The sequence below is a fragment of the Aphelocoma coerulescens genome, chromosome 20 (genome assembly GCF_041296385.1).
Source record: "Aphelocoma coerulescens isolate FSJ_1873_10779 chromosome 20, UR_Acoe_1.0, whole genome shotgun sequence".
Lineage (NCBI taxonomy): Eukaryota > Metazoa > Chordata > Aves > Passeriformes > Corvidae > Aphelocoma > Aphelocoma coerulescens.
In genome coordinates this window covers 10394549-10415874 of record NC_091033.1, presented here as the reverse complement: position 1 = coordinate 10415874, position 21326 = coordinate 10394549, and the positions used below count along the sequence as shown (strand labels likewise).

The window sequence follows — 21326 nt, the reverse complement described above, 5'->3', positions numbered from 1 at the left end:
AAGGATAAAGTATGACTTCATGATTTTTGCTTTTCAGCACCCTCCTCCTCCTGGAGCTGTCTTTGGTGTGTAAGGAACCTTCTTGCTATTTCACTCTCAAAGGTTCACCTCAATAGTAGTGTTATGCCTCCTGATTTACGTAGCAAACTGCTCATCAATCCCTGCTCATCAGGGACCTGCCAAGGATTCATGTTGGGAGAAGGATGTTTGAATTACCTGAATATTAGTCTGCTAAAGGCTTAATTCCACCAAGGATTAAGAGGTTTCTGGCTGCACGAGTAGCAGACAGGAGGTGTCTGCCCTGCACCTGCGCGTTTTGGAGCAGCCCAGCAGCGCTGGTACCTTTCCCAGGGGCCATGAACGACCTTGCTCAGGCTGTGCGGGAGCTCCTCCATCCTTTGCTGACCTGAAGTTTTGCCGTTCCTGCTTCCAGACTGCAATCGGCCAGAGCGTCACCTGAACGATGCCTTAACAAGGCTCCTCTGCCTGCTCGTTCATGATCTTTAAGTGAGTCACGAGTCCTTTTGTTGTGGACTGCGATAACCATAATTTTAATTATTTATTTCCATAAAGGAGTTTGATTATCTCTTTCAGATGCTTACAAGGCAGCACCTCTATCCAACAGACTTAAATCAAGCTGTAACAACACTTATCCCTATTTATTTTGTCTTCGGAAGGGAATGTCATGCTCGCTTCTAATCCTTAAAAAGAGGCAGAGACTCTTCTGCCGGCAAATCTGTGAGAGCTGCGGGAGCAGGGCGCGATTCCCTGCCCGGGTATGGGAGCGGGAGGACAGAGCCTGGTCCGTCCCCTCCTTCCCTGTCCTCGCTGTGGCCGACGGGGGTGTCAGCAATTACCGGAGGAGAGGGAACGAACAGAACCCCGCGGTTCTCCGGTGCTGGAGGGGGCGAACGCCCCCGCCGCGGGCCGGCACCTGCCCCGCCCGAGCCCTCCGGCTCCGCGGGTTCGAGGCTGCCCGGGGACCCAGACCGGGACCGGCACCGGGCCGGGCGGGACTTCCCGGCACGGCGGGCGGGGGCGGCGGGAGGCGCTGACACGTGGCCGCGGCCCGGCGGGGGAGGGAGCCGGCGGCCGCTGCGATGTGAGCCGGGGAGGCGGAAGGCGCTGCCCGCATGGCCGGGGGGGGCGGCGGCAGGAATGTGCCCCTGGGCAGCGGCCCCCGCGACGGCATGAGGTGGGATGGCGGCGCCGAGCCGTACTGGTCCAGGTAAGGCTGGACCCGCTCCCGGGAAAGCCGCTCCGCTGCTTGCGGCGCTCTGCCGGCACTCCCCGCGTGCCCCCGGTCGGTGCCCTCCCGGCCCCGGCACCCCTCGCATCCTCGGGCCCCGCCGCCCCCGCCTCCCGCCGCTCCTGGGAGAGATGCGGCTCCGGGATGGAGGGGGTCGGGCGGCTCCCGGAGAGGCGATTTCGGAGGTGCCTGGTGCTCCCCGTCGGGCCGAGACCCTCCTGTCCCTGTCCCCGGCGCTGCCCTCCGGGAGGGACACGGTCCCACCACCCCGGGCGGTTCCCGCTGTCTCACCCCTCCGGACTCCAGCAGAGACGGTAGAAGGAACGGGGAAGATAAGGAATTACTGTGAAAAACCGGGGAGGAAAAAACATCTATTTGAGCTTATTTCTGGCCTGTAATCAGTGAATTAAACACAAAACCGCTATGAGGTTCTTATCGGAGTGTTCCAGCGGGGATGTTTGTACTGGCGATAGTCATTCATTAAGATAAAGTCTGGAATAGGAGCTGGGCAGCAGCTAGACAGCATGAACTGCTCTTGATGTAAAGTCATTAAAATACTTAAAATACAGGCGAAGGCAGGGTGATCCAGTGTTTGGAGCAGACTGGGACACCTGGGGCAGCGCTACTCCTCTCCGCCACCCTGGGGAAGTCATTCAGCACCAAGACCTCAGGATCAGCCCCTTCTCCCATCTAAGGTGGGATAAGATGGTGATTCCAAAGTACCATTGGGGCAATTGGAAGTCATGATCAGGCTTTTCCAAGCTGGGAGCCCCTGGACTCCCTGTGCTTTAGAAATTTGGCTGGGTTTCAGCGGACTGATGTCAGCTGTGGTGGCCAGCCCCGGGTCTCCCCTTTCCCCCTTGCCTTGGGGTCACACCGTGGTGAACTCGCCCTGGCAGGAGAGCACAGGGACAGCCACAGGACAGGTGGCACCCGTGCCAATGCACAGGAACATGAGGCCGAGGGCAGGGATCGCCCCCCCTTCCAGCAGCAATCAGCCGCTGGATGAGTTGGTGTTTATCAGTTGCTTTCTGCAGTGACAGCAGGCTGATAGCGAGCTTTAAACTGCCGTCCCGAGAGAGGCTTTTCCTGTAGTCAGATTGGGAAGTCTCATCAAATCCATGCTCGCCTTAAGAGTAAGGGGATGGGTCTCAAAGAAAACCTTTGGCACAGGGGCTCTTAACATTTGAAGATTCTTTCCCCCTCAAGCACTTATGAAAATTCCTTCTCTCTGTCTCCCCCTTGCTAACTTTTCCTTAAGTCTTTGTGAAGTGGGAGTGGTGGGACTCCACACCAGATTTTCATGAAGCAAAACTTTAATTTATATGCTTTTCCTGTAGGAAAAAATAACCAACAACAAACAAAAAAACATTTGACCAGACCAAGCCCTCCTGTTTCCCAAATCTCTTCGAAAAATGCAAAACGTAGATAACACTTTCCAAAACAGAAGGGATGAAGACAGCCTGTTGATCGAGGCAGACATTTTAAGTGGTTCTGACCCTGCTAAGTGGTGCTAATAATTGAGAGAATCCTGTTAGTGGGAAGGAGGGGAAGGATAACCCTAAGGCCCATCAGATCATTATCTATATTGCTGTCGTTCACAGAAGCTGAGTTCGTGTCCCTACTGTTTAGTGTAGACACACAAGTGGTCACAGCCCTTGTTTGGGGAAGTTTTACGGAGGTTTTATGGAGGTTTTATGGCCTAAAGTAAACTGGGCAGGTGGAGGGTGATTAAGGGGGAGCAGAAAGGGGGAATGAGCCACCAGAACATACGAGCAGGTTGGTCAAGTTTTATAAAGTACCTCATTGGGTGGTTTGAAGTAAATTTGGTGGACAGTTTGTGAACAGCATATGCAAATAAGTAACTTTCATAGTTTCCAAGTAGCGAATTATTGCCATGGAGGCAAGGTGTTATCAAGTGGGGGAAGTGACATGGGTTCTCCTTTCATGCTCCAACAAAAGACATGCCAGGCAGCCTTCCAAGATCTGTCAGTGCAAGGAGAGATAAACAGTTATCTTGGCAGGTTTATTTTTCTGTCTTTGTTCACGCTGCTTCTTCTTTTGTCCTCCCTTTTTTCAACTGGCTTTTCCTTCCTCTTCCACTGTTCTTGCCTTGTGTTTTATCCTGCCTGCCTTTCCCAAACTTTTCTGCAGGTTTGCAATGGCTCCATTATCACACATCTCTTCCAAGGACAGCACTTGGGGATTTCTGTTTGGGGCTTGAAAAAGCCCTCGTGCTTATGTAGCACATCTGGACAGTTAGAGAGCATTTCTTATGTTGATCCTAACATGCTAAAGCAGTTCCACTCGGGCAGCGAGTGCGTTCGAGCATCTCTGGTTTAACTGAGGGAAGACCAAAGCAGTGAAAAGAGAAATCAGATGCTGAAGGTTGCACACAAAGCCACCAGCAGATCCAGCAGTGGGTGTGTGGTTCACATTTTGGATGGTGCCTCCAGGAGAGAAATGCAACTTGAAAAAGTCACTGTGTCCTGGGAAGCAAATGACTCCTGAAGCCACTCTTCATCTCCCAGCCTCTGGCTACACTTGAAGACAAGGGGTGACTACAGCAGTTTCTTTAAGCTCCAGAGATAAAAGGAGTCCTGGCCACAGTCTGGTCTCCAGTCACCTGATCTTTGCCCAGAGACAACAGTCGGTTGTTTTTTCTGAGTTCTGTGCCCTTGTCTTTTGTCAACATGATGTTGCAGCTTTAGCTGGGTGGGTTTTTTTTGGTGGTTGGGATTTTTGTTTTACAAGTTCCTCACCCTGGTTTTCATCATGACCTTGCTGAGAACTTTTTTCACGTGGAAAATGTAAGCAGGGCACACATTTCATTCCTGGCTGATCCATGTATGCCCTCAGATCAGTGTGCAAAGCACGTCTCTGCTTTATTATTATGTTTTCTCACCACCTCCACCTGGACTCAACAACTTCCAGCTCATATGAGCTGCTGAAATCTAATTTCATCTTTGCTTTTGCCGAAAGCAAGAAATGAAGAGAGGGAATAAACCCAGAGCTCGCTTGCTGAACACCACTTTGTTGCCATCTGCAGCTCCGTGGAGGGAGCTTGAGCACAGGAGGCGGACAGGAAGCCAGCAGCTTTCCCAGGAAAAAAAGCCCTGTGTCCTCTGTGCTGCTCTTGTTGGCTGTTAACTGGATTGGGAAAAAAAATCCAACAACCCTCCTCTAAACCCCAAAGCTACTTTTGACAGCGACAAATCATTAGCTTGGAGCTGGTCGGCAGCATGACAAAATCAGCTTGAGGAAGGGGGGGAAAATTACTCCAAGCCTCTCTCCTGACAAGCACATTAGGTTTTGAAGGAGAAATTGTTGAGAAAAACAAAGAGTGAGAAGTGAAAGGACTGTCAAACAGGGTTGAAAATAACAACCTGGGTATTATCTCCTGGCACAGGAGTGTCTGCACGGTTGCTGTGTTGGTGCCACGTCAGTCAGTCCTGCGTGTGGTGGAGGTTGCTGTAAATTAAAGCTATAGGCAGGTAAGCTGGAAAAGAGGTTTTTGAAGGGCGATGATTCCATGGGACTGGAAATGGATGATGAGGAGGGAAGTGTTGACATACCGTGGTTGACAGGCCACCGGGCACAGGGGGACCACAGGCACCAGCTGCCTGTGCTGGGGACATTCCCCTGGGAGGTGCCCTCATGCTTGGGCTGCTGGGTGTCCTGGGCTTGGAGCTGGTGGCGTGGCTGGGAGCTCGGTACCACCACGTGGGCTCATCCCATCCTGCCCTCGGGTTCTTGTAGGGTCTGGAGAGTGTCCAGTGCTGGTGGCTGGGATGAGCGAGAGGGCTGAGGGCACTGGGGGTGACTGCACTGATGTGCTCTCCGTGCATCTCCCACAGAGCTGTTTCTAATCTCTTTTTAGAGAGGGGAACTGAGGTAGCGATGCCTTCCCCGGGAGGTGGGCGTTGTGCTCTGCTGCTGGTACCTGTGCCCATCCTGTGCAGATCAGGAGCTGCAGCTCCCAGTTCTTCTTCCAGTTATGGAAAACACCCACGGATATTGCAGATGGCTTCTGGCCAAGAGCTGTTGCTGGGACAGGCTGTTCGTAGTCTTGCTGTCTAACACAGCTCTCTTACCACCTGAAAATACCTGGCAGCCCAGACTCGTGCCTTGGAGGGGGCTAAACTGGGGCGTAATTGACAGCCTGAACTCCAGAGAGTCCATCTCAACAGTGACCTGCAGTGTCTGCCAAAGCCCTGCAGACCGGGGGAAAGGAGGGAGGCGAGTCAAGAGAAATAAAGTTGAATAAATATTTGCTCTGTGGCATCTACTGGAGAAATTCCTCCAGCAGGAAAACACACTGCAAATAAAGATACCCTGTGCTGCTGGCTCTGCTTCCACTGCCAGACAGCTCAGCTTGGTTTTGCCCCTTTGGGGATCTCAGGCATCCTTAAAAATCCATCCTAACCACTGTGCCCTGAGTGCAGATCCATTTGGTGGGAGCTGGGTCCCAGGGAAATCAGGGGATGCTTCCAAGCAAAGCCATTTCCACGCAGTGCCCAAGGCTGTGTTTGGAGGAGGAGAACCAGGGGACATCAGACAGGACTGCTCAAAAAACCACCCAGGAAGAGTCATTAGGGCTTGGGCTAATTATAGTCTGGGTGGTGGTTGGAGGTTTGTGAAATAGGAAGTGTTTCTAGCTGCATGGCTGCTTTGCTCGGTGAAGAGGGTGTCGGTGGCATGCAGGAGGGGATGCACCTGCAGTGCCTGTCTCTTGTGAAGAGAAGGGGATGGCAGGTCAGGAGGGCACAGTCTGGGCACTGAGGAGCCACCCCCATCACACAGCACCAAATTAAACCAATTAGGTGGCTCCAGACAAGCTCCAGTGATTCCCCTGCCAATGGTGTGGAGGGCTGGCCCCTCTCACAGAAGTGCCTGTCACATATAGCCAGGGCTCGGCCTGGACTGGCACAGGGATGCTTGGTGGGAGATGCTTGGTCTGGCTGGTGAATCAGGTGTGATGGCACCAGTGACTGCAATGTCTGTGATTTGCTGTGCTCTGATTTAGGCTGGTTATCTGCAGCACAGCTTCCCTCTCCCTCCCTCCCTCAGCAGGGGACTCATTAGATTTAATTTATTAACAATGGTGAAGTTCTACTTCTTGGATGGCTGATGTCACCCACAAAAACTTTTGTTTGATGTGTCATTATTCCTTAGTTTTGGAAGGAGAGTTTTAATTCCTGTCTTTGTGCTAGTGCAGGTTCCTCCTGTGTAAACTCTGCTGTTGTTGTTTTGCACTGAGCAGAACGTTGAGTCATCTGTGGCCTCTGTGATAACTATAATTAGGACAAAATGCATTTACAAACCTCTTTCCTGTGATGCAAGCACATCATTGTCCTTGCAGGGAAATCATTCCTGCCGTGGTTCCAGGTGGGTGTGAGCAGCTACTGATTACATTTGACACTCCTATTCTTTGCATGGATTTTCCTAGCTGGATGTGCTGCCTATGGAGGAACTGGTAGTCTGAAGCCCTCATTACATCCTCCCCTTGCCGTGAGCATAATCCCTACTGATACAATTAAACACATAGGAAGAGAATATAGAATGTAACAGTCAAAGGGAGGAGTAGCAGTCAAAGAGAACGTTGAGAGTATGTCATATACCCAGAGACTTATCTAGTGCTTTGGAATAAAAATAAAAGTCAAGAGAAAAATGTTCCCTGGAGTTTTGTCAGAACATCAGCTGGAGAGGAGGCTTCTCAAGAGAAACAGAGTAAAGACTCCTTGAGATGCTTAGATTTTTTTCTCTCCCTCTTACACCTTGAGGAGCCATACAAGGTTTAGGAAAAAGGAAGAACTGTTGATCTGGTATTAAAATGCTGCTGTGCTCACCAGGATAACTGCAGGTTATTCTGAACACACCAGAATGACTGGAGAGACTGAGCTCAGTCCCACTCCAGTGAAAGCTCATAAAGCTCTCCCTTTGCTGCAGGGGAAAAGCACAATTTAGGAAACTATCTTGATGGCTAAATAATAGAAAATACCTCCACACATCACTGGCTGCTGTGCTTTACTCTGTCACCTCGATTGTTGCAGGTTCAATAGCTCAAATTTATCAGTGCTTCGCTCTTGGAGATAACAGAGATTATGGCCCGGACTGGCAGCAGGCCATTTGGGCAGGGCAGGCAGGAGTTGTACCTGGAAGTATCCCATCCCTAAGGGCTCTCCGTAAGGTTTTCCGTGGCCTGTTATCCCCACCTGCCCTCTGCCTTTGGTGGGGGATTTATACCCAGAACCTCCTGTCCATATTGTCCTGCTGGGGTTTCTGTGACCCAGATGTCCAGTGTCCAGGAGCCTTTGGTTTCCCTGTGCTTTTCTGTAGCAAGCTGGAGTCAGTGGAGCCACTCCAGTGTTCCTGGAGCCAGCTGGGGCTGGTGATTACTAACCAGCCCACCTCTGGTTTTGCAGCAAGTGGAGATAGGATTGAAGATAACTTCCTGTCAGGGTAAGCCCAGGAGGGACTCCTGAGAGTGTTTCCCAGCCTGTTCAAATGACTGAGGAACATCAACCCCTGCTTACTCATTCCTCCAGCAAAGATACGTGAGGTTTGCCACTTTCTGTGTTATTTTGTGCACTCATGCATGTGCACAGTAACAAAAGTGCCAACCTTCTAAACACCAACTGAAACACTTCCAGTTCCTCCTGCCAGAGGTTAGCACTGAGCTGCTTATCTGCCTTGTCAGGAAACAGCAATAAATCCACCTCCAGCAGGTTCACCTGCCCACCGTGTTCTGCTTTTCATTGTTCCTTCACCTGCCCCCTGTGACGGCCCATTTACACCTCTATAAATGGGTTTGTGCTGTGTGGGATTAACCCACATTTATCATCATTCCAGCACAGAGAAATCAATGCTCTCTTTGATATAAAAGGTGATCCGGGTTGTTTCCCACATGGAGAGTGGGTGTGTTTAGCAGGGTGGAAAGCCCAGAGGTTACCACCCTGGTACAGTGAATTCCTCTGTAGCAGAGAGTCTGTTTGCTCAGTGCTTTGTGCTGTGGCCTCTGGGCATAGAAATAATCAAATACAAATAGTACCCGTAGTGGGTGTTCTTACTCAGCTTTTAACTCTGTAATTTCACTGGCAAAGGGGGGGACCCAAAGTGGTATGGCTGAGGGAAGGCAGAGGCATTTACCTACACCTGGGCCTGATATTTGCAGCAAAATGTGTTTGTTTGCTCCAGAAGCACATCACTGACTTGGAGATGAGAAAATTGCTTCTCACGTACTTCCAGCCTGTAGGTGCCCTTTTCTTGAGGCTGAGAATTCATGCACCACAAATATATATACTGTTAACATATTTTGACTCTTATTATCTAAAACTTCTTGTCTGTCCAGGCTTAATCATTTTGCTCCTTTCTCTGAGCTCTTCATCCCCATCATGTCTTGTCTCTCTAAAGAATTCCTGCATATCCCTCCTATTTAGGAAGGGTAACACACAGACCACCTTCTCTGGGGAATGGGTAGGAATGCCAAATAACTAATGTTTGCCACCAAGAGGTGTGTCTCCTGCAGGTGCTTCCAACCTCATGCCCTAACCTTTCCTTTGCTATCCTTATCTTTTAAAGAACAGTTTCTTGTTTGGGGGAAGAAAAACAAACAAACCTTTCCTTCCTGCCTTTCCATCCATCCACAGCCAGCGATGTCCAAGCAGCCCGTTCCACCTTGCAACCTATGGACAGACATTTGCTGGGGTCAAATAGTGTTTGGGATGAAGTTGGCAACGTTCCTAAAAGCCAGCAGATGGGATACACTGTGTGTCAGAACCGCTGTGCCACAGGGGGGTTGTGCTGACCTTCATTTTATCAAGACAGGCTCGGCTCGCAAAGCAAACCCGACCCCTAAATCCTTGCTGTGCACGGACCCGCCGGGCGCAGCATCCCCCCTCTGCCCTTTCCCCACCTTCCTCTCCATCCCTGCAGGCCCGAGTCCCGTGTGTGGACGGTGATGCTGCTGCTGGGGACGTGCCTGCTGTACTGTGCCCGTGTCACCGTGCCCATCTGCGCTGTCGCCCTCAGCTCCTACTTCAACTGGGACAAGAAGCAGTCCGGCGTCGTGCTCAGCAGCTTCTTCTGGGGCTACTGCTTGACACAGATTATTGGAGGACACATCAGTGATCAGTACTTGGAAATTATTCTCATGTTTTCTTTTTTTAATGACACTTAGCTTGGTTTTGACCCCTCAGCTCCAGTCTGAGCAGTGGCAGTGCCAGGTTGCACAGTGATGAGGTGGAGGGTGAAGTGTGTCTGTGGGGAGACGCTCTGGCTGAGAAGGGATGTGGGTGGTTTAGACTGTCCAGATAGAAGCTGTGGATGTCTCATCCCTGGAAGTGATTCTAGGATTCTGTGAATACAGCCTTTTTGATTTGATCTGCCTAGATGATCTTTGTTCAGCACTTCCAGTCTTTCTGCCCTATATTCTCTTGCAGTCTTTTCTCAAGCAAGTCCCCATAGCCTGTTTCCATCATGTTTAGAAAAGCCAAGTGTCTCCATTGTATCACATGAATTAAAAACCAAACAATTTCCCCAGCTGGCTGTAAGGGAAGATCTGAATCATTACCTGCTTGAGTCCCTTTCCCCAGCCAATCTATTCTTGGTGAGAGAGCTTTTCTATGAAATCTTTTGTGAGGAGCACATGCCTGGAAGGGGAGCACGATCCGTGCAGTGCACTGTGCTGTTTAATCAGGGTCCTTAATAGTTTGCAAGAAAACACCCAGAAAAACCTCAATGGTAAAAGGCAGAGCTGATGCAAAAGAGCAAATGGAAAACACCATCGCTGGTTAAAAGAAGCAGAATGGTGACAGCAGTTGGGCTTCCCCTCCACCACCATCAAGACTTGAGTGGCTCAGTGCTGTGAGAGCTCTGGGATCACTGGGGCTGGATGGGCAGTGCTGGCAGGAGGTGGGAAGGGAGGAGGTCAGAGCTACTCCCCAAGGGCCAAGAGAAGAACAGGTTTGACAGAAAGGTTGCTCTTAAAAACAGGCTAAACTGGGAAGGGCACTTGAGTCTTGACTGGAGGACTTTGCCCTTTTGCCCTCCTGTCTTTGATAATGTGTTTTCTCTCTTCCAGAATAGGAGGTGAGAAAGTCCTCCTGCTTTCAGCATCAGCCTGGGGGTTCCTCACAGTCCTCACCCCGCTGCTCACCCACATCACTTCAGCCCATCTGGTTTTTATGACCTCCTCCAGGTTCCTCATGGGGCTGCTGCAAGGTGAGACCCCCATCCTGAGTGTGTCTGTGTGTCTGTCTGTTCAGGGGCTTCCTTGCAGAGAGACTCATGTGCAGCACGTTCAGATGTAAATCCTGTGGTTTGCAGGGCGTGAACTGTTCCCATGGGTGTCTGAGCAATCCTCTGCCTCAAAACTGCCTCCACATCCAGAACTTCCATGGGAAAACACAGTGACATTTCTAGAGAAAGTCACTGACAAGTCATTCCCCTGTAGAAATCTCTCTGCCAGACAGGGGCTGCTGGCTTCAGAAATCATCTCTGGTCGTGTTTGGTTTTCCACATTTTTAAACTTCAAAGCAGTCAGAGAAAGTTTGCCCTTGCCAAAACTTTTGGATAATTTGGGGTGATTTTCCTTCCCTCTTGCCAAGCTGCAGCACTGGGAAGTGCATTGGCACTGATGGATTTACAGTAGCAGTGGTGATGATGAAACGGGATTACAGAGAAGGCACCAACAAGCCTTTAATGGCGATGGATCCACTTGGTTTATTTTATATCCCTGTTGTGAATTCACCAAAGGTTTTGCTGCTTTGTCTCAGTGTTTAGCTCACTCTGGATCTTTTAAATTTGATTTTGGTTTGCCTTACTGCTCCCTGCCTTGCTCCTGTTTCTCTCAGGAGTGTACTTCCCATCGCTGGCCAGCCTGCTGTCCCAGAGGGTCCGGGAGAGCGAGCGAGCCTTCACCTACAGCACCGTGGGGACTGGATCCCAGTTTGGGTGAGTTCAAAGGCCTGTAAGCAGCGAGTGACAGTCTCTGGACATCGTGTGTGATGAAATGCCGTTAAACAGTTGGAGGCAAAACTCACAGCCCAAAGTACATGTGCATTCGTGGGTCCTCAAGGACTCCGCCTGCAGCTGAGGAAGCCTCAGGCAGTTGCTGTCCTGCCTGTCAAGGATTTATGTAGTTTTCTCTTTCTTTTCAAACCAGACTTTGAAGACTGTTTGCAACGCTTAATTACTATGGGAAACAGCCCAATTCAGTAGGAAGAGCAAGGGTCAGCCTGACACTGGTCACCTGTCCTCTCTGATAGATGGGAAGAATAGAACTTCTCCATCTCTGCTGATCTCCATCAGAATTTCCTTTCTAAATGGAAGGGTCGCTTAAAAGCCAAATAGAAATATTACTGTGTTGAATCACTTCATTTTCCAGTGTGCTCATTTCTTTTGCTGCTTTACACATTCTCTGAGATACTGCACACCAGGAACCTCCTTTTCTTTCCTCAATGACCATTTTTCAGTGTGGGGCAGGTGAGGGTGAGGTCCCTTTGGGATTTCTGCTGCAGTGAGGATCTGGCCTGAGATGCCACTCAGGGAATAGGACAGGTTGCAGAGCCATGGTGGGACTGGTGGCAGCACCCACACATGCAGTGACAGAGAAATTCTCCCCTGTGAGGGTGGTGAGGCCCTGAGGTTGCCCAGAGAAGCTGTGGCTGCCCCTGGATCCCTGGAAGTGTCCAAGGCCAGGTCAGACAGAGCTTGGAGCAACCTGGGAGAGTGGAAGGTGTCCCTGCCCATGGCAGGGGGTGGAACAAGATGAGCTTTAAGGACCCTTCCAACCCAAACCATTTTAGGATTCTGTGGTTCAGTGACAGCAGCGTTGACCCCAGGGAGTCTCCCATCGATGTGCTCAGTCTGAGCTCTCAGCCAGGGCAGTAAATCCGAGTGGTTTCCCTTGCAGAACGCTGGTGATTGGTGGTGCAGGATCTCTCCTCCTGGACTGGTACGGCTGGGAAAGTGTTTTCTATTTCTCTGGTTTGCTCACTTTGCTCTGGGTTTATTGCACCTACAAATACCTCCTGAGTGAGAAAGGTGAGTCCAGCTGCATCCCTGGGGCTGACAGTGCTCCCGAGGATCTGGGAACTAAGTGATCCCTCTCCTTTATTTCCATTATTTTCTGGAAATCCTGTGTGTTTCCAAGATCATGCCTGTTTTTACACAAAGGCCTTTTGCTCAGATGTGTTCTATAATACATGCTGTGTCTCACTCAAGATCCCCAACCCAAACATGAGGATTTGAGCTCTTGCAATGCTGATTTCGTATTTCAAGTCCCATGCTGGATTATATCATTGCTGAGAGCCTGATGTGGCTCCTCAGTAGTCTTTAAGCACCAGTGAAAACACAAAACAGAGCATGATCTTCAAAGTGGATTAAGCTAAAGCAGGGCAAGATACTTACTCCAAACTAAGAGCATCTACACAAAGAGCTTTTAAAAACCAGTTAATCCACAATATCTCTTCCCAAATAACTGCCTAGGAGTAATTCCACATATGGACAAACCATTACACCTGGCTACAGCATTATTAAGGCGAGTGTGGTATATAGGAGTGCAGCTCACTGGGAGCTGGGTGTGTGCCTGGTGCTGGACAGAATCCAAACCTGGTCCCTGCCAAGGGACTTTTCTTTAATTATAAAAGAGATACAACACACAGGTGAAGGTGGCTGGATGGGGAGGGGTGCGTAAAAATTTTAGTCAGTGTAACAAGGTGTTTTCATGAGCTTTCAATGCTGGTACAGCCAAAAAAACAAGGGTTAGAAGGAGATTAAAAGTGGTTGTACAGCAGTATCCCAGGGCTGCCTCCAGCTGCACAGACAATTACTCACCAGAGCTTTCCTTTGGATGTTTTTTTCCCTGCAGAACTCATCATCCCCATAGACTATTTAACGAGAGGCCTCTCGATATCCAAGCAGACCAAAGTTCCCTGGAAGCAGCTGTTTAGGAAGGCACCGATCTGGTAGGCAGCTGCATGCATTGGCCAGGCTTGGAGTATCCTCCCTTTTCTCCTCTCTGGGCTTATTTCTTCTGCCCCTGTGGTTTTTGTCCACTTATTTATATATTTAAGAAGCAGAACCAGTTTTCTAATTCCTTCTGTATAAATAAAGAACTGAAAAGGTAAGCTTGGCAAAGGTGGTTTATGTTCTATCCAGAGGACTCAAATGTTACTGGCAAATCTTTCTCCCTCCCAGGCTGTTCCCCCTGGATGAGTCCTGTGCTCCTCCGCAGTGATATTTTCCACGGATCTTGTTAGAAATGCTGATTGTAATGGGCTCCTACGAAGTGCTGCTCAGGGGCACTGGGTGGCACAGGCTGTGTTCTCATTGCTGGCAAACATCTTTTTAATGGCCATTTTTCCTTTGGGATGCTGCAGTGGGTACTGAAGCTCATCCAAGCGTGTTCCCAAGGGCTGTTGGAAGGCGGGGAGGAGGAGGATGGGGCTGCAGGGCAGCAAACCCATTCCTGCCTTGAATAACAATGGGAGCTACTAACAAATCCCTAGAAAACCCTAAACAAAACCTCTCGGAGCAGGAGGGCTCTTGCAGCGCTGGAAGGGACCGGTGGGAAATGCAGTGGCATGATTAGCACTTCAATTAACCTCGCCTGGCCCCGGGGCTGTGCGACGGGGCAGCGAAGGAGCCAGCTGCAGGGAGAAAGCTGAAAGGAGTGGTTATCTGTGACAAAAATCTCAGGAAGCCAAAAGGAGAAGTTATCCATGACAAAAATCCCAGGAAGCGATTGCAGTGCTGCGAGGGGTTTCTGTGCCCGGTTGCCACCCAGCGTGACCTGTCACTGCTGATTGTTTCCTCTCCGCTGTGTGTTTTCAGGGCTGTCATCATCGCTCAGCTCTCCACGGCCAGCACGTTCTTCACTCTCCTCTCCTGGCTGCCAACTTTCTTTAAGGAAACTTTTCCCGGCTCGAAGGTGGGTTGGCTCCGAAGCAGAGGCACTGCTGGGCACCTGCCAAAAGGGGCTGGATAGGGAGGAAGGTGATGGCAGAGGGATTTGGTGAGGGCAGGCTGGGAGGCAGGAGGAGCTGGGTGGTTTCCCTGCGGGGCTGGGAGCCGTGGCACCTCTGCACGTGCCTTTGGAGATCTCTCCAGGTTGCAGAGGCTGGTTTCTAGTTGCTTGTTTAGGGATGCTGAAGGGTAACAGAGCTGGGGCACTCTCCATATAGGGAAGAGCAGGTTGTTTTGGGTTTTAGACTGCTTTTCTTCTGGGGAAAAGATGGTTTTCAATTAGCACAAAGCTCATGACATTATGCTGTTGCAAATAACCACCATTCACTCCTAGTTTTTTACGGGGTTTTTAACTGGACTAACATTTTGCAGCTCAGACCTGCCTGTGAAAATTATAATTACCATTAATAATGTGTACTTCAGAAATACTACAAAAGCTCTCTGCTCAGCACAAATGATAGTCCCATTTTTCAGAAAGCCAGGCAATACTCATCTGGGCTGAGAGCTGGTATTTCATCCTGTTCTCAGAAACTCAGACATTCTTTTCCACAATGGCTCTGTTAGGTTTTACAATTTCCAGAGCTGCTTACAAATGCCTTTTCATATTACACATGTAAAGCTCTTTATGGCATACTTGATATTTATATTAAAATCATGTGTTAAACCAGCAAACATATTGTTGTGACAAGATCTGTGCACCTCGAGTAATGTGCTTGTGCAGCAGTAATTTACCATCTGTTAAGCATTATATCATGGTGCCCTTATGTAAGATGCTCTATAGAGTGCTCCTGCAGCTGATAATCGCTTCATGCGGTTTAAAACAGGGTCTGAGGCAGGTTGATTCTAAAGGATGGGTGATAATCCCTAATGCAGGGAACCTGTGTCACCTGCTGGCCGAAATCCCTTGCTGCAGGTGAGCTGGGCAGCTGCCTGTGGCCACCTGAGTGAAGGTGATGGAGGGTATGGCTCAGGGTGATGGGCTGTGGGAAAAGACAAGGTTGGGATTCACGTGCTGAGCAGCCCCCGCTGGTGTTAACAGACAGCAAAAGCACCACCCCACAAAGCCCGTGGGGTAACATTTTCAAAAATGACCGAGACCCAGATTTTAAAGGCATGGAAAGGTGCAGAGGGACCCTGGTGTGATTTCCAGGAGCATCTTTAACAGGATTATTCAAAACCAAGATTATTCAACCCTCCCACACTTCCCGAAGCCAGAGAGGAAGGGGAGATGCCTGCACAGGGTGGTGGGCTCTGAGCAAAGGGGGGATGCTGGGGGGGATGGATGCATGGATGGATGAGTAGGTTGAACCAGCTGAGATGAAATCCAGCCCAGCCCACACTGATTTCAGCTCCTGTGGGATCTGGGCACCAAAGTGCCCCTGAGCAGCTGTAATCCAGCTGACCAGTAATCATCTGTGATTACAGCTGCAGCCCGCTTAATTGAAAATAGGCCGAAGGATGCTGCTACCCATAATGTTACCTAATCCTGCCATTAGAAAATCCAGCTATGCTCCCTCAGCCTCACACAGTAACACTGCTAACGAGCTGGAAGCTGCTGGAAATTTTGCCAGCAGCTTTGCTGGGGACCCACAGGAAACCTCCACTGCTCTGTGGCTCCCTGCCACATCATCTTGCTGAGCAGTAAACTTTGCCACGTTTAATCCCTCTTCCCCAGAGTTTTCTGCCTCTCCCCTGGATGCAGCATTGCTGGGGAAGAAGGAAAGACAACAAATCTACAAATGCTACAGCCCTGTGATGCACCTGCCCCCTTACAGAGCTTGGAGTGGGGCATGGTGCAGCTGAGAGCTGGCTCTGCAAAGGGGGTAGAGATACTGCAACGAGTCCTGAGTGCTTCATTATTTCTCCTTTCTACAGGTACCACAGACTGCCAGAATATTTGTGAACAAACTCAGCTCTGACAACAAATCTCTCTTGATTTTCACTTCTTTTCAGGGTTGGGTGTTTAATGTAGTCCCCTGGCTGGTTGCAATTCCGACAAGCTTGTTCAGTGGATTTCTGTCTGATCATTTAATCAATCAAGGTGAGAGCTCTTTATGGCTTTTCCTCAGCTCTTATGTGATGTGGGAAGAGGACCTGGGTGGGAGCAGGTGGGCTTGTTGGTAGGGAGAAGTCCCAGCAAATAGACAATGTGAGGTTCTGATACAAAAGCAGAATAAATTCTCCAGTGTCCAAATCCCATCCACGTGTTTGGGGCTCCCTTCGATCTCATTCATAACATCCACCTGGAGGTGAAATCTGGGCATCTGAAATCTACTTATGTTGTAGTTTCCTGGCTGGACAACAAGGTGAGCTGTGCTTAACTCCAAGTGTCCCTTTTTTCTCCAGGGTACAGAACCATCACCATTCGTAAGTTCATGCAGGTAAGAGAGCTGAAGTTGTGGGAGAGACACCTGAGCTACCAGTTAAACTCTGATTGCTTGGCAGACTAGACCTTGTATGGAGCTGGGTTGGGGGTTATAGGTGGAAAAAGGAAAGATTTTCTGCCTTTGGACATTAACTGGTGGTCAGGGTGTGTGTGAAAGGAAATCCAGAGGAAAACCCTGGCTGAGGAACAGAGCGTGGATCAATGAGCACAGTGAGTGCTCTGAAGGGGTTCTCCTTCACAACCTGTCCCTGGTCATTCCAAATGACCCCTTAGATACTGAGGAAGCAGCAATAACAGGGTGAACAGAAATAGAAATGCTGGGTGAGAACATAGTGTATCCTCTGCTCTGCAGCACTGCATCCCTCTGGACAGACCTCTGACACAGAAGGACATTGGGAAAAAAAAGAGAAGCACCTGGTGCACACTAACTCTTGCCATTGGAAAAGGGAACAGTTTGTTCATGGCAGGAGTTGCTTTCTTCCTTACAGAAAACGTGCTGTGGTGTTTAATTTCTCCTTTTTTCCAGGTCATTGGCTCTGGCGTCTCAAGCATTTTTGCTTTGTGCCTGGGCCAGACCTCCAGTTTCTGCAAAGCAATAGTGTTTGCCTCGGCCTCGGTGGGACTGCAGACCTTTAACCACAGGTAAGGAGAGCCATGGGGACAGTGGCCCTCAGCTGCCCTGCACATGTGGCATTTTGGGGTCTCAGAGGAGGCTGCCTCCATCCTGACTGTGAGAACAAAAACTGGCACTTGCCTGAGCGTTGTGTTTGGGTCTCTTCGAGGCTGGTGGAGTTTAGTGCCCTGTGGGTTGGAAATGATCCAGCAAACCTCTAGCGTGGGGAAGGGCTTGGACCAGCCACTGTGAGGGAGATGGAGCAGGAGGGGAATTGCATTGCAGCACCTCTGAACACTTGAATTGTTTTCCTTCTGATACTCACCTGTGCTGCTTCGCTCTCAGCTTCTCCTTCTTTCTCCTGCCAGTGCTACTTCTTGTGCAGGACCTTTCCTTGTGTTTGACAAACCAAACTGAGTAGATGACAGGAAAGCAGTCTGTTCCATTCAAACAGCCATTTATTTCCCCCCCTCTGTTTCTCACCAGTGGCATTTCAGTAAACGTGCAGGACCTGGCCCCCTCGTGTGCTGGCTTGCTGTTTGGTAAGAATTCTGTGGGGTTTCTGTGGGGGGGACACGGTCACCAGCATCATATTTTGAGGAGGAGCAGTTCTGGGCAGTGTCTGCTCTGTGTGTGCAGTCTCAGCTTCCTTCTGTGATAAACCTGCCAGTGCTGGGGGCAGATAACAGCACCAAGGTGCCTTTCTTATATCTGTGAGGCCCTCTGCTGCACCCAGGGATGGGCTGGGGCTGTGTCAGTGGTCTCTGTCAGTTGTCCAGAGAAGCTGTGGCTGCCCCGTCCTGGGAAGTGTTCAGGGTCAGGTGGGATGGGGCTTGGAGCAGGGCTAGTGGAAGGTGTCCCTGCCCATGGCAGGAGGAAGGAATGAGATGTGCTTTACAGTCCATCCCTACTCAAACCAGTCAGTGATTCCATGATGAGAAAGACATTTTGCCTGACATGCAGCTGGGGGGTTGGTGGGAGCTGTGATGAAGCCACTCATGTCTGTGGGTTTTCACAATTTCTTTTCACACCATTTCTCTCTTTTCTTTCCAGGGGTTGCAAATACAGGTGGAGCCCTCCTAGGTAAAGTACTTTCCTGCAGCTATCCTTTCCTGGGGAGCCCTCTCCCGCAGAGGGCAGGATCCAGCCCAGAGCCTTTGCATGTTTCTCTTCTCTCTGGCTGCAGGGGTCATTTGTGTGTACCTGGCTGGATACCTGATCGAGACCACTGGCTCCTGGATTTCTGTTTTCAACCTGGTGGCTGCTGTGAACAGCATTGGGCTCTGCACATTCCTCCTGTTTGGAGAGGCCCAGAGGGTGGACACAGACTCTGTGTATGTGGATCTCTAGGGATGAGCTCAGGAAGCAGCTGAAGGACAGAAGAGTGTCACATCTATGGGTCATTCTTGCACAAGTGCCAAAGAACTTTTTTTTTTTTTTTAGGTGTTTTAACAGGAAAAAAAAATGCTGAAACCAAGTACATAATGGGTCTGGATGAAACCCATGGGAGGAAAGAAATTTAGAGTTCATTTTTTTGCTCAGGGCTGTAGCTGGTAGCTTGCAGAGCCATCCAGCTCAACATCTCCAGTGAGGATACAGTCTGTGGGACCAGTTTGTCCCAGTCTGTGTCTAGTGGACAAATAGCCTTGTGGCCAAAGCAGCTGAGCTGGCCTGTCTCCCAAGGCTGCTGTGGTTCCATTCCCTCCTGAGGGGAGCTGCTGCTCCATGTGGGAGTGGGGCCCCCACGCTCTGCTGTCCTGGGACCGCCTGGCTCTGGAGCTGCTGTGCCACCAGGTGTCCTCTGAACATCCCAACGAGTACCTCTGACCTTAACCCCCGCACGTGCCTTCGTTCTGCAGCCTGCTCGCCAGGTACCAGCCAGGATTCCGGGGCTGTGAGGTGAATTCCAGGCTTCCCTTCAGGGAATGTGTGCCCTGGACCCAGGGCCATGGGGCTGTTTCAGTACTGCTGTCACGGAGCCGGGAGGCTGCGGAGCAGAGAGCTCCAAGCCAAGCCTGGCTTTGCTCAAGGGCTTGAGGTCTCCCTTCCATCCCTGGTGGGTTCACCCCAGCCCTGAGCCCAGGTGGACCAGCTCCACCATGATAGCAGAGCTAAGCTGTCCCCCGGGGTCAGGCTTAGCTGGGCTGACCTTGCCGTGCAGCAGCAGCTGAGGAATCCCCCTGGAGCAGTTTTGTCAGATGCTGTGAATGTATGGGAAGAACCGGTCGAACTCTGTGCTGTGGATCTACAACTCCCAAATGCTTTCTGCATGATTAGATGTTCCCTCCACATGCTCACAAAGGGCCGAGGGAGACTTTCCAAAGAGCTTGGCATGGGCAGGTTTTGTTTCTGTGTTAAGCATAAATCAAATTTCTGCATTGGGCATCTACGAGGATGTGGATCCCTGTGGTTCCCTGTGTCAGAGGGAAATACTTGGCTGTAGACGCCTCTGAGCCTGAATGTCTTAAGTTATTTATAAATATTTTAAAATTCAAGCACCAAATCCTATATTTATGTACTTGAGGCCTGATTCTGCATGCTTGTTTTGAGTGGTACTCCCACCAAATCCAACACTCCTTTCTCGAAGGGGACGATCTACCAGCCTCCAGTGTTTGGTTCTGGAGGATCAATGTTAAATGTGAATTTCATATTAAAGCAATTCATTGCCTCTTCTCCCACCCCTTGCTTGCAGCCCGAAAGGATTTCTTGGGTTTCTCTAGTGCTTACCAGAAAATTCCGACTGAGGAGCAGATTTCCCAAGGACCTTGCAATGCAGGGAAAACTATAGGTTCAGGTGAAACACCCCCCCCCCCCCCCCCCCAATTATCTTCTTCCTCACCTTTTGTTTTGGCCAAATTTCTTCGTGGAAGACCTGTTGGAGCCATGCAAAGTTTCTGAATAGCCTGGCTTGTAGTGAAAATACTGACAGCCTTTTAATTGCAGAGACACTAATGGGTATCACTAAGCTGAGCTGAGCCCCATAGGGGCAGATTTAGAGATCAGGATGCAACTGCCTGATGTCTTCCCAAGAGAACAGAGAATCAATGTGGCCTGGCTGGGGACAGAGAGATAAGAAAGTTTTGCGGTGTTTGTTTTGTTTTTTGTTTTTTTTTTTTTCTGCTTCTGTGCTCTTTTTTGTCTAAAAGGCTGTTTGCTGCCATAGGTGCTGTATCGGGGTGGTGCAGAGCCAGGACCCAGGAAGGCTGCTGGGAAGTCTTTAAATCAGTGGGTAAATTGGGAAGAACACCCAGTAACAACAAACACAAACACAGCCAGGCTTGCCAAGGAGGCCCGAGGCTGTGCAGCCTTCTCTGTCAGCTTGCCCCTGTCCAGTCTGAGCAGATTGCTTGCATGGCCTTTTCTGCAGTGACACAGGAAAAAAACCTCCTGGGTCTTGTGAGGTTTTAGAGTGTCTTCCTGGCCATTCAGAGCTGCAGGTCAGGAGCACAAGGAGTCAATTCTGCTTCTCTTTGCTGGTTGCACCATTTCGTGTGGAGGAGTTGATGAGTTTAAATCACTCACATTTGAATCAGGCTGCTTGGCCACCCCTTGGATCTGCCAGCTGGGAAATTTGGAACTGCTCTTCAAAGGAAAGTGGTTGGCTGTGGCTTCTCTGTGAATCTAGCTAACATTCCAGTGAGCTGTCCAAGTTATCTGTCTCTGTAACTGGCCAATAAGTTAAATATTTGACCTACACTTGAGGCTGAGGTTTCATGATCATCATACCTCCTTGGTGAAGTATTGAAACCGTTTTGCATATCTGTACTGTTTTTTGTTTAAGCCAAAGCTTGTGGTCTGCGAGTTTTTGTTATGGAAGGACCAAACAAAATAAAGGCAGCAACTCATTTGCAAACTCTGCTTTTCCTTTGGCTGCAGAGGTGTTAATTTGTGTGATCAGTGAGGGACAGAGGAATATATTTGATGTGATTATCTCCCTAGGGAGAGTATCAGGGCTGTCAGATTTTCACAGCATCCTCACATGTGCTTGTACATCAGACTCGGAGTTCATCCAGCTACATCTTCTCACTGATTTTGGAAAAATGAATGAAAAGCTGCCTTCAGCAGAGCTGTGGTCAGTACTCCATCAGCAGCCATGACCCACTATCACT

The 21326-nt window shown here is 49.9% G+C and overlaps 1 protein-coding gene across 3 annotated transcripts; it reads left to right on the top strand.

The window, feature by feature from the left end:
- Positions 1–300: 300 nt before the first annotated feature.
- SLC17A9 (solute carrier family 17 member 9) lies at positions 301–21070 on the top strand. 3 transcript variants are annotated; one of them, XM_069034166.1, is made up of 14 exons: positions 301–507; positions 4659–4743; positions 9185–9382; positions 10332–10471; positions 11104–11203; positions 12165–12295; positions 13122–13218; positions 14087–14183; positions 16172–16259; positions 16565–16599; positions 17131–17246; positions 17704–17759; positions 18271–18300; positions 18404–21070. In XM_069034166.1, exons 3-14 carry the CDS (start codon positions 9210–9212, stop codon positions 18565–18567), a joined length of 1227 nt encoding a protein of 408 aa, XP_068890267.1. In that variant the 5' UTR covers positions 301–507; positions 4659–4743; positions 9185–9209; the 3' UTR covers positions 18568–21070. The 3 variants fall into 3 exon arrangements, with proteins under 3 accessions (XP_068890267.1, XP_068890266.1, XP_068890265.1); XM_069034165.1 differs by lacking the exon at positions 4659–4743; XM_069034164.1 differs by lacking the exons at positions 301–507; positions 4659–4743 and adding an exon at positions 1100–1228.
- Positions 21071–21326: the final 256 nt, after the last annotated feature.

Bases quoted from the DNA above. Each gene is read 5' to 3' on its own strand.
- SLC17A9 (XM_069034164.1), top strand. From the start codon at position 1,134: ATGGCCGGGGGGGGCGGCGGCAGGAATGTGCCCCTGGGCAGCGGCCCC. The intron at 10,472-11,103 runs GTGAGACCCCCA...TGTTTCTCTCAG, and splicing joins CCTCATGGGGCTGCTGCAAG to GAGTGTACTTCCCATCGCTG. The intron at 18,301-18,403 runs GTAAAGTACTTT...CTCTGGCTGCAG, and splicing joins TACAGGTGGAGCCCTCCTAG to GGGTCATTTGTGTGTACCTG.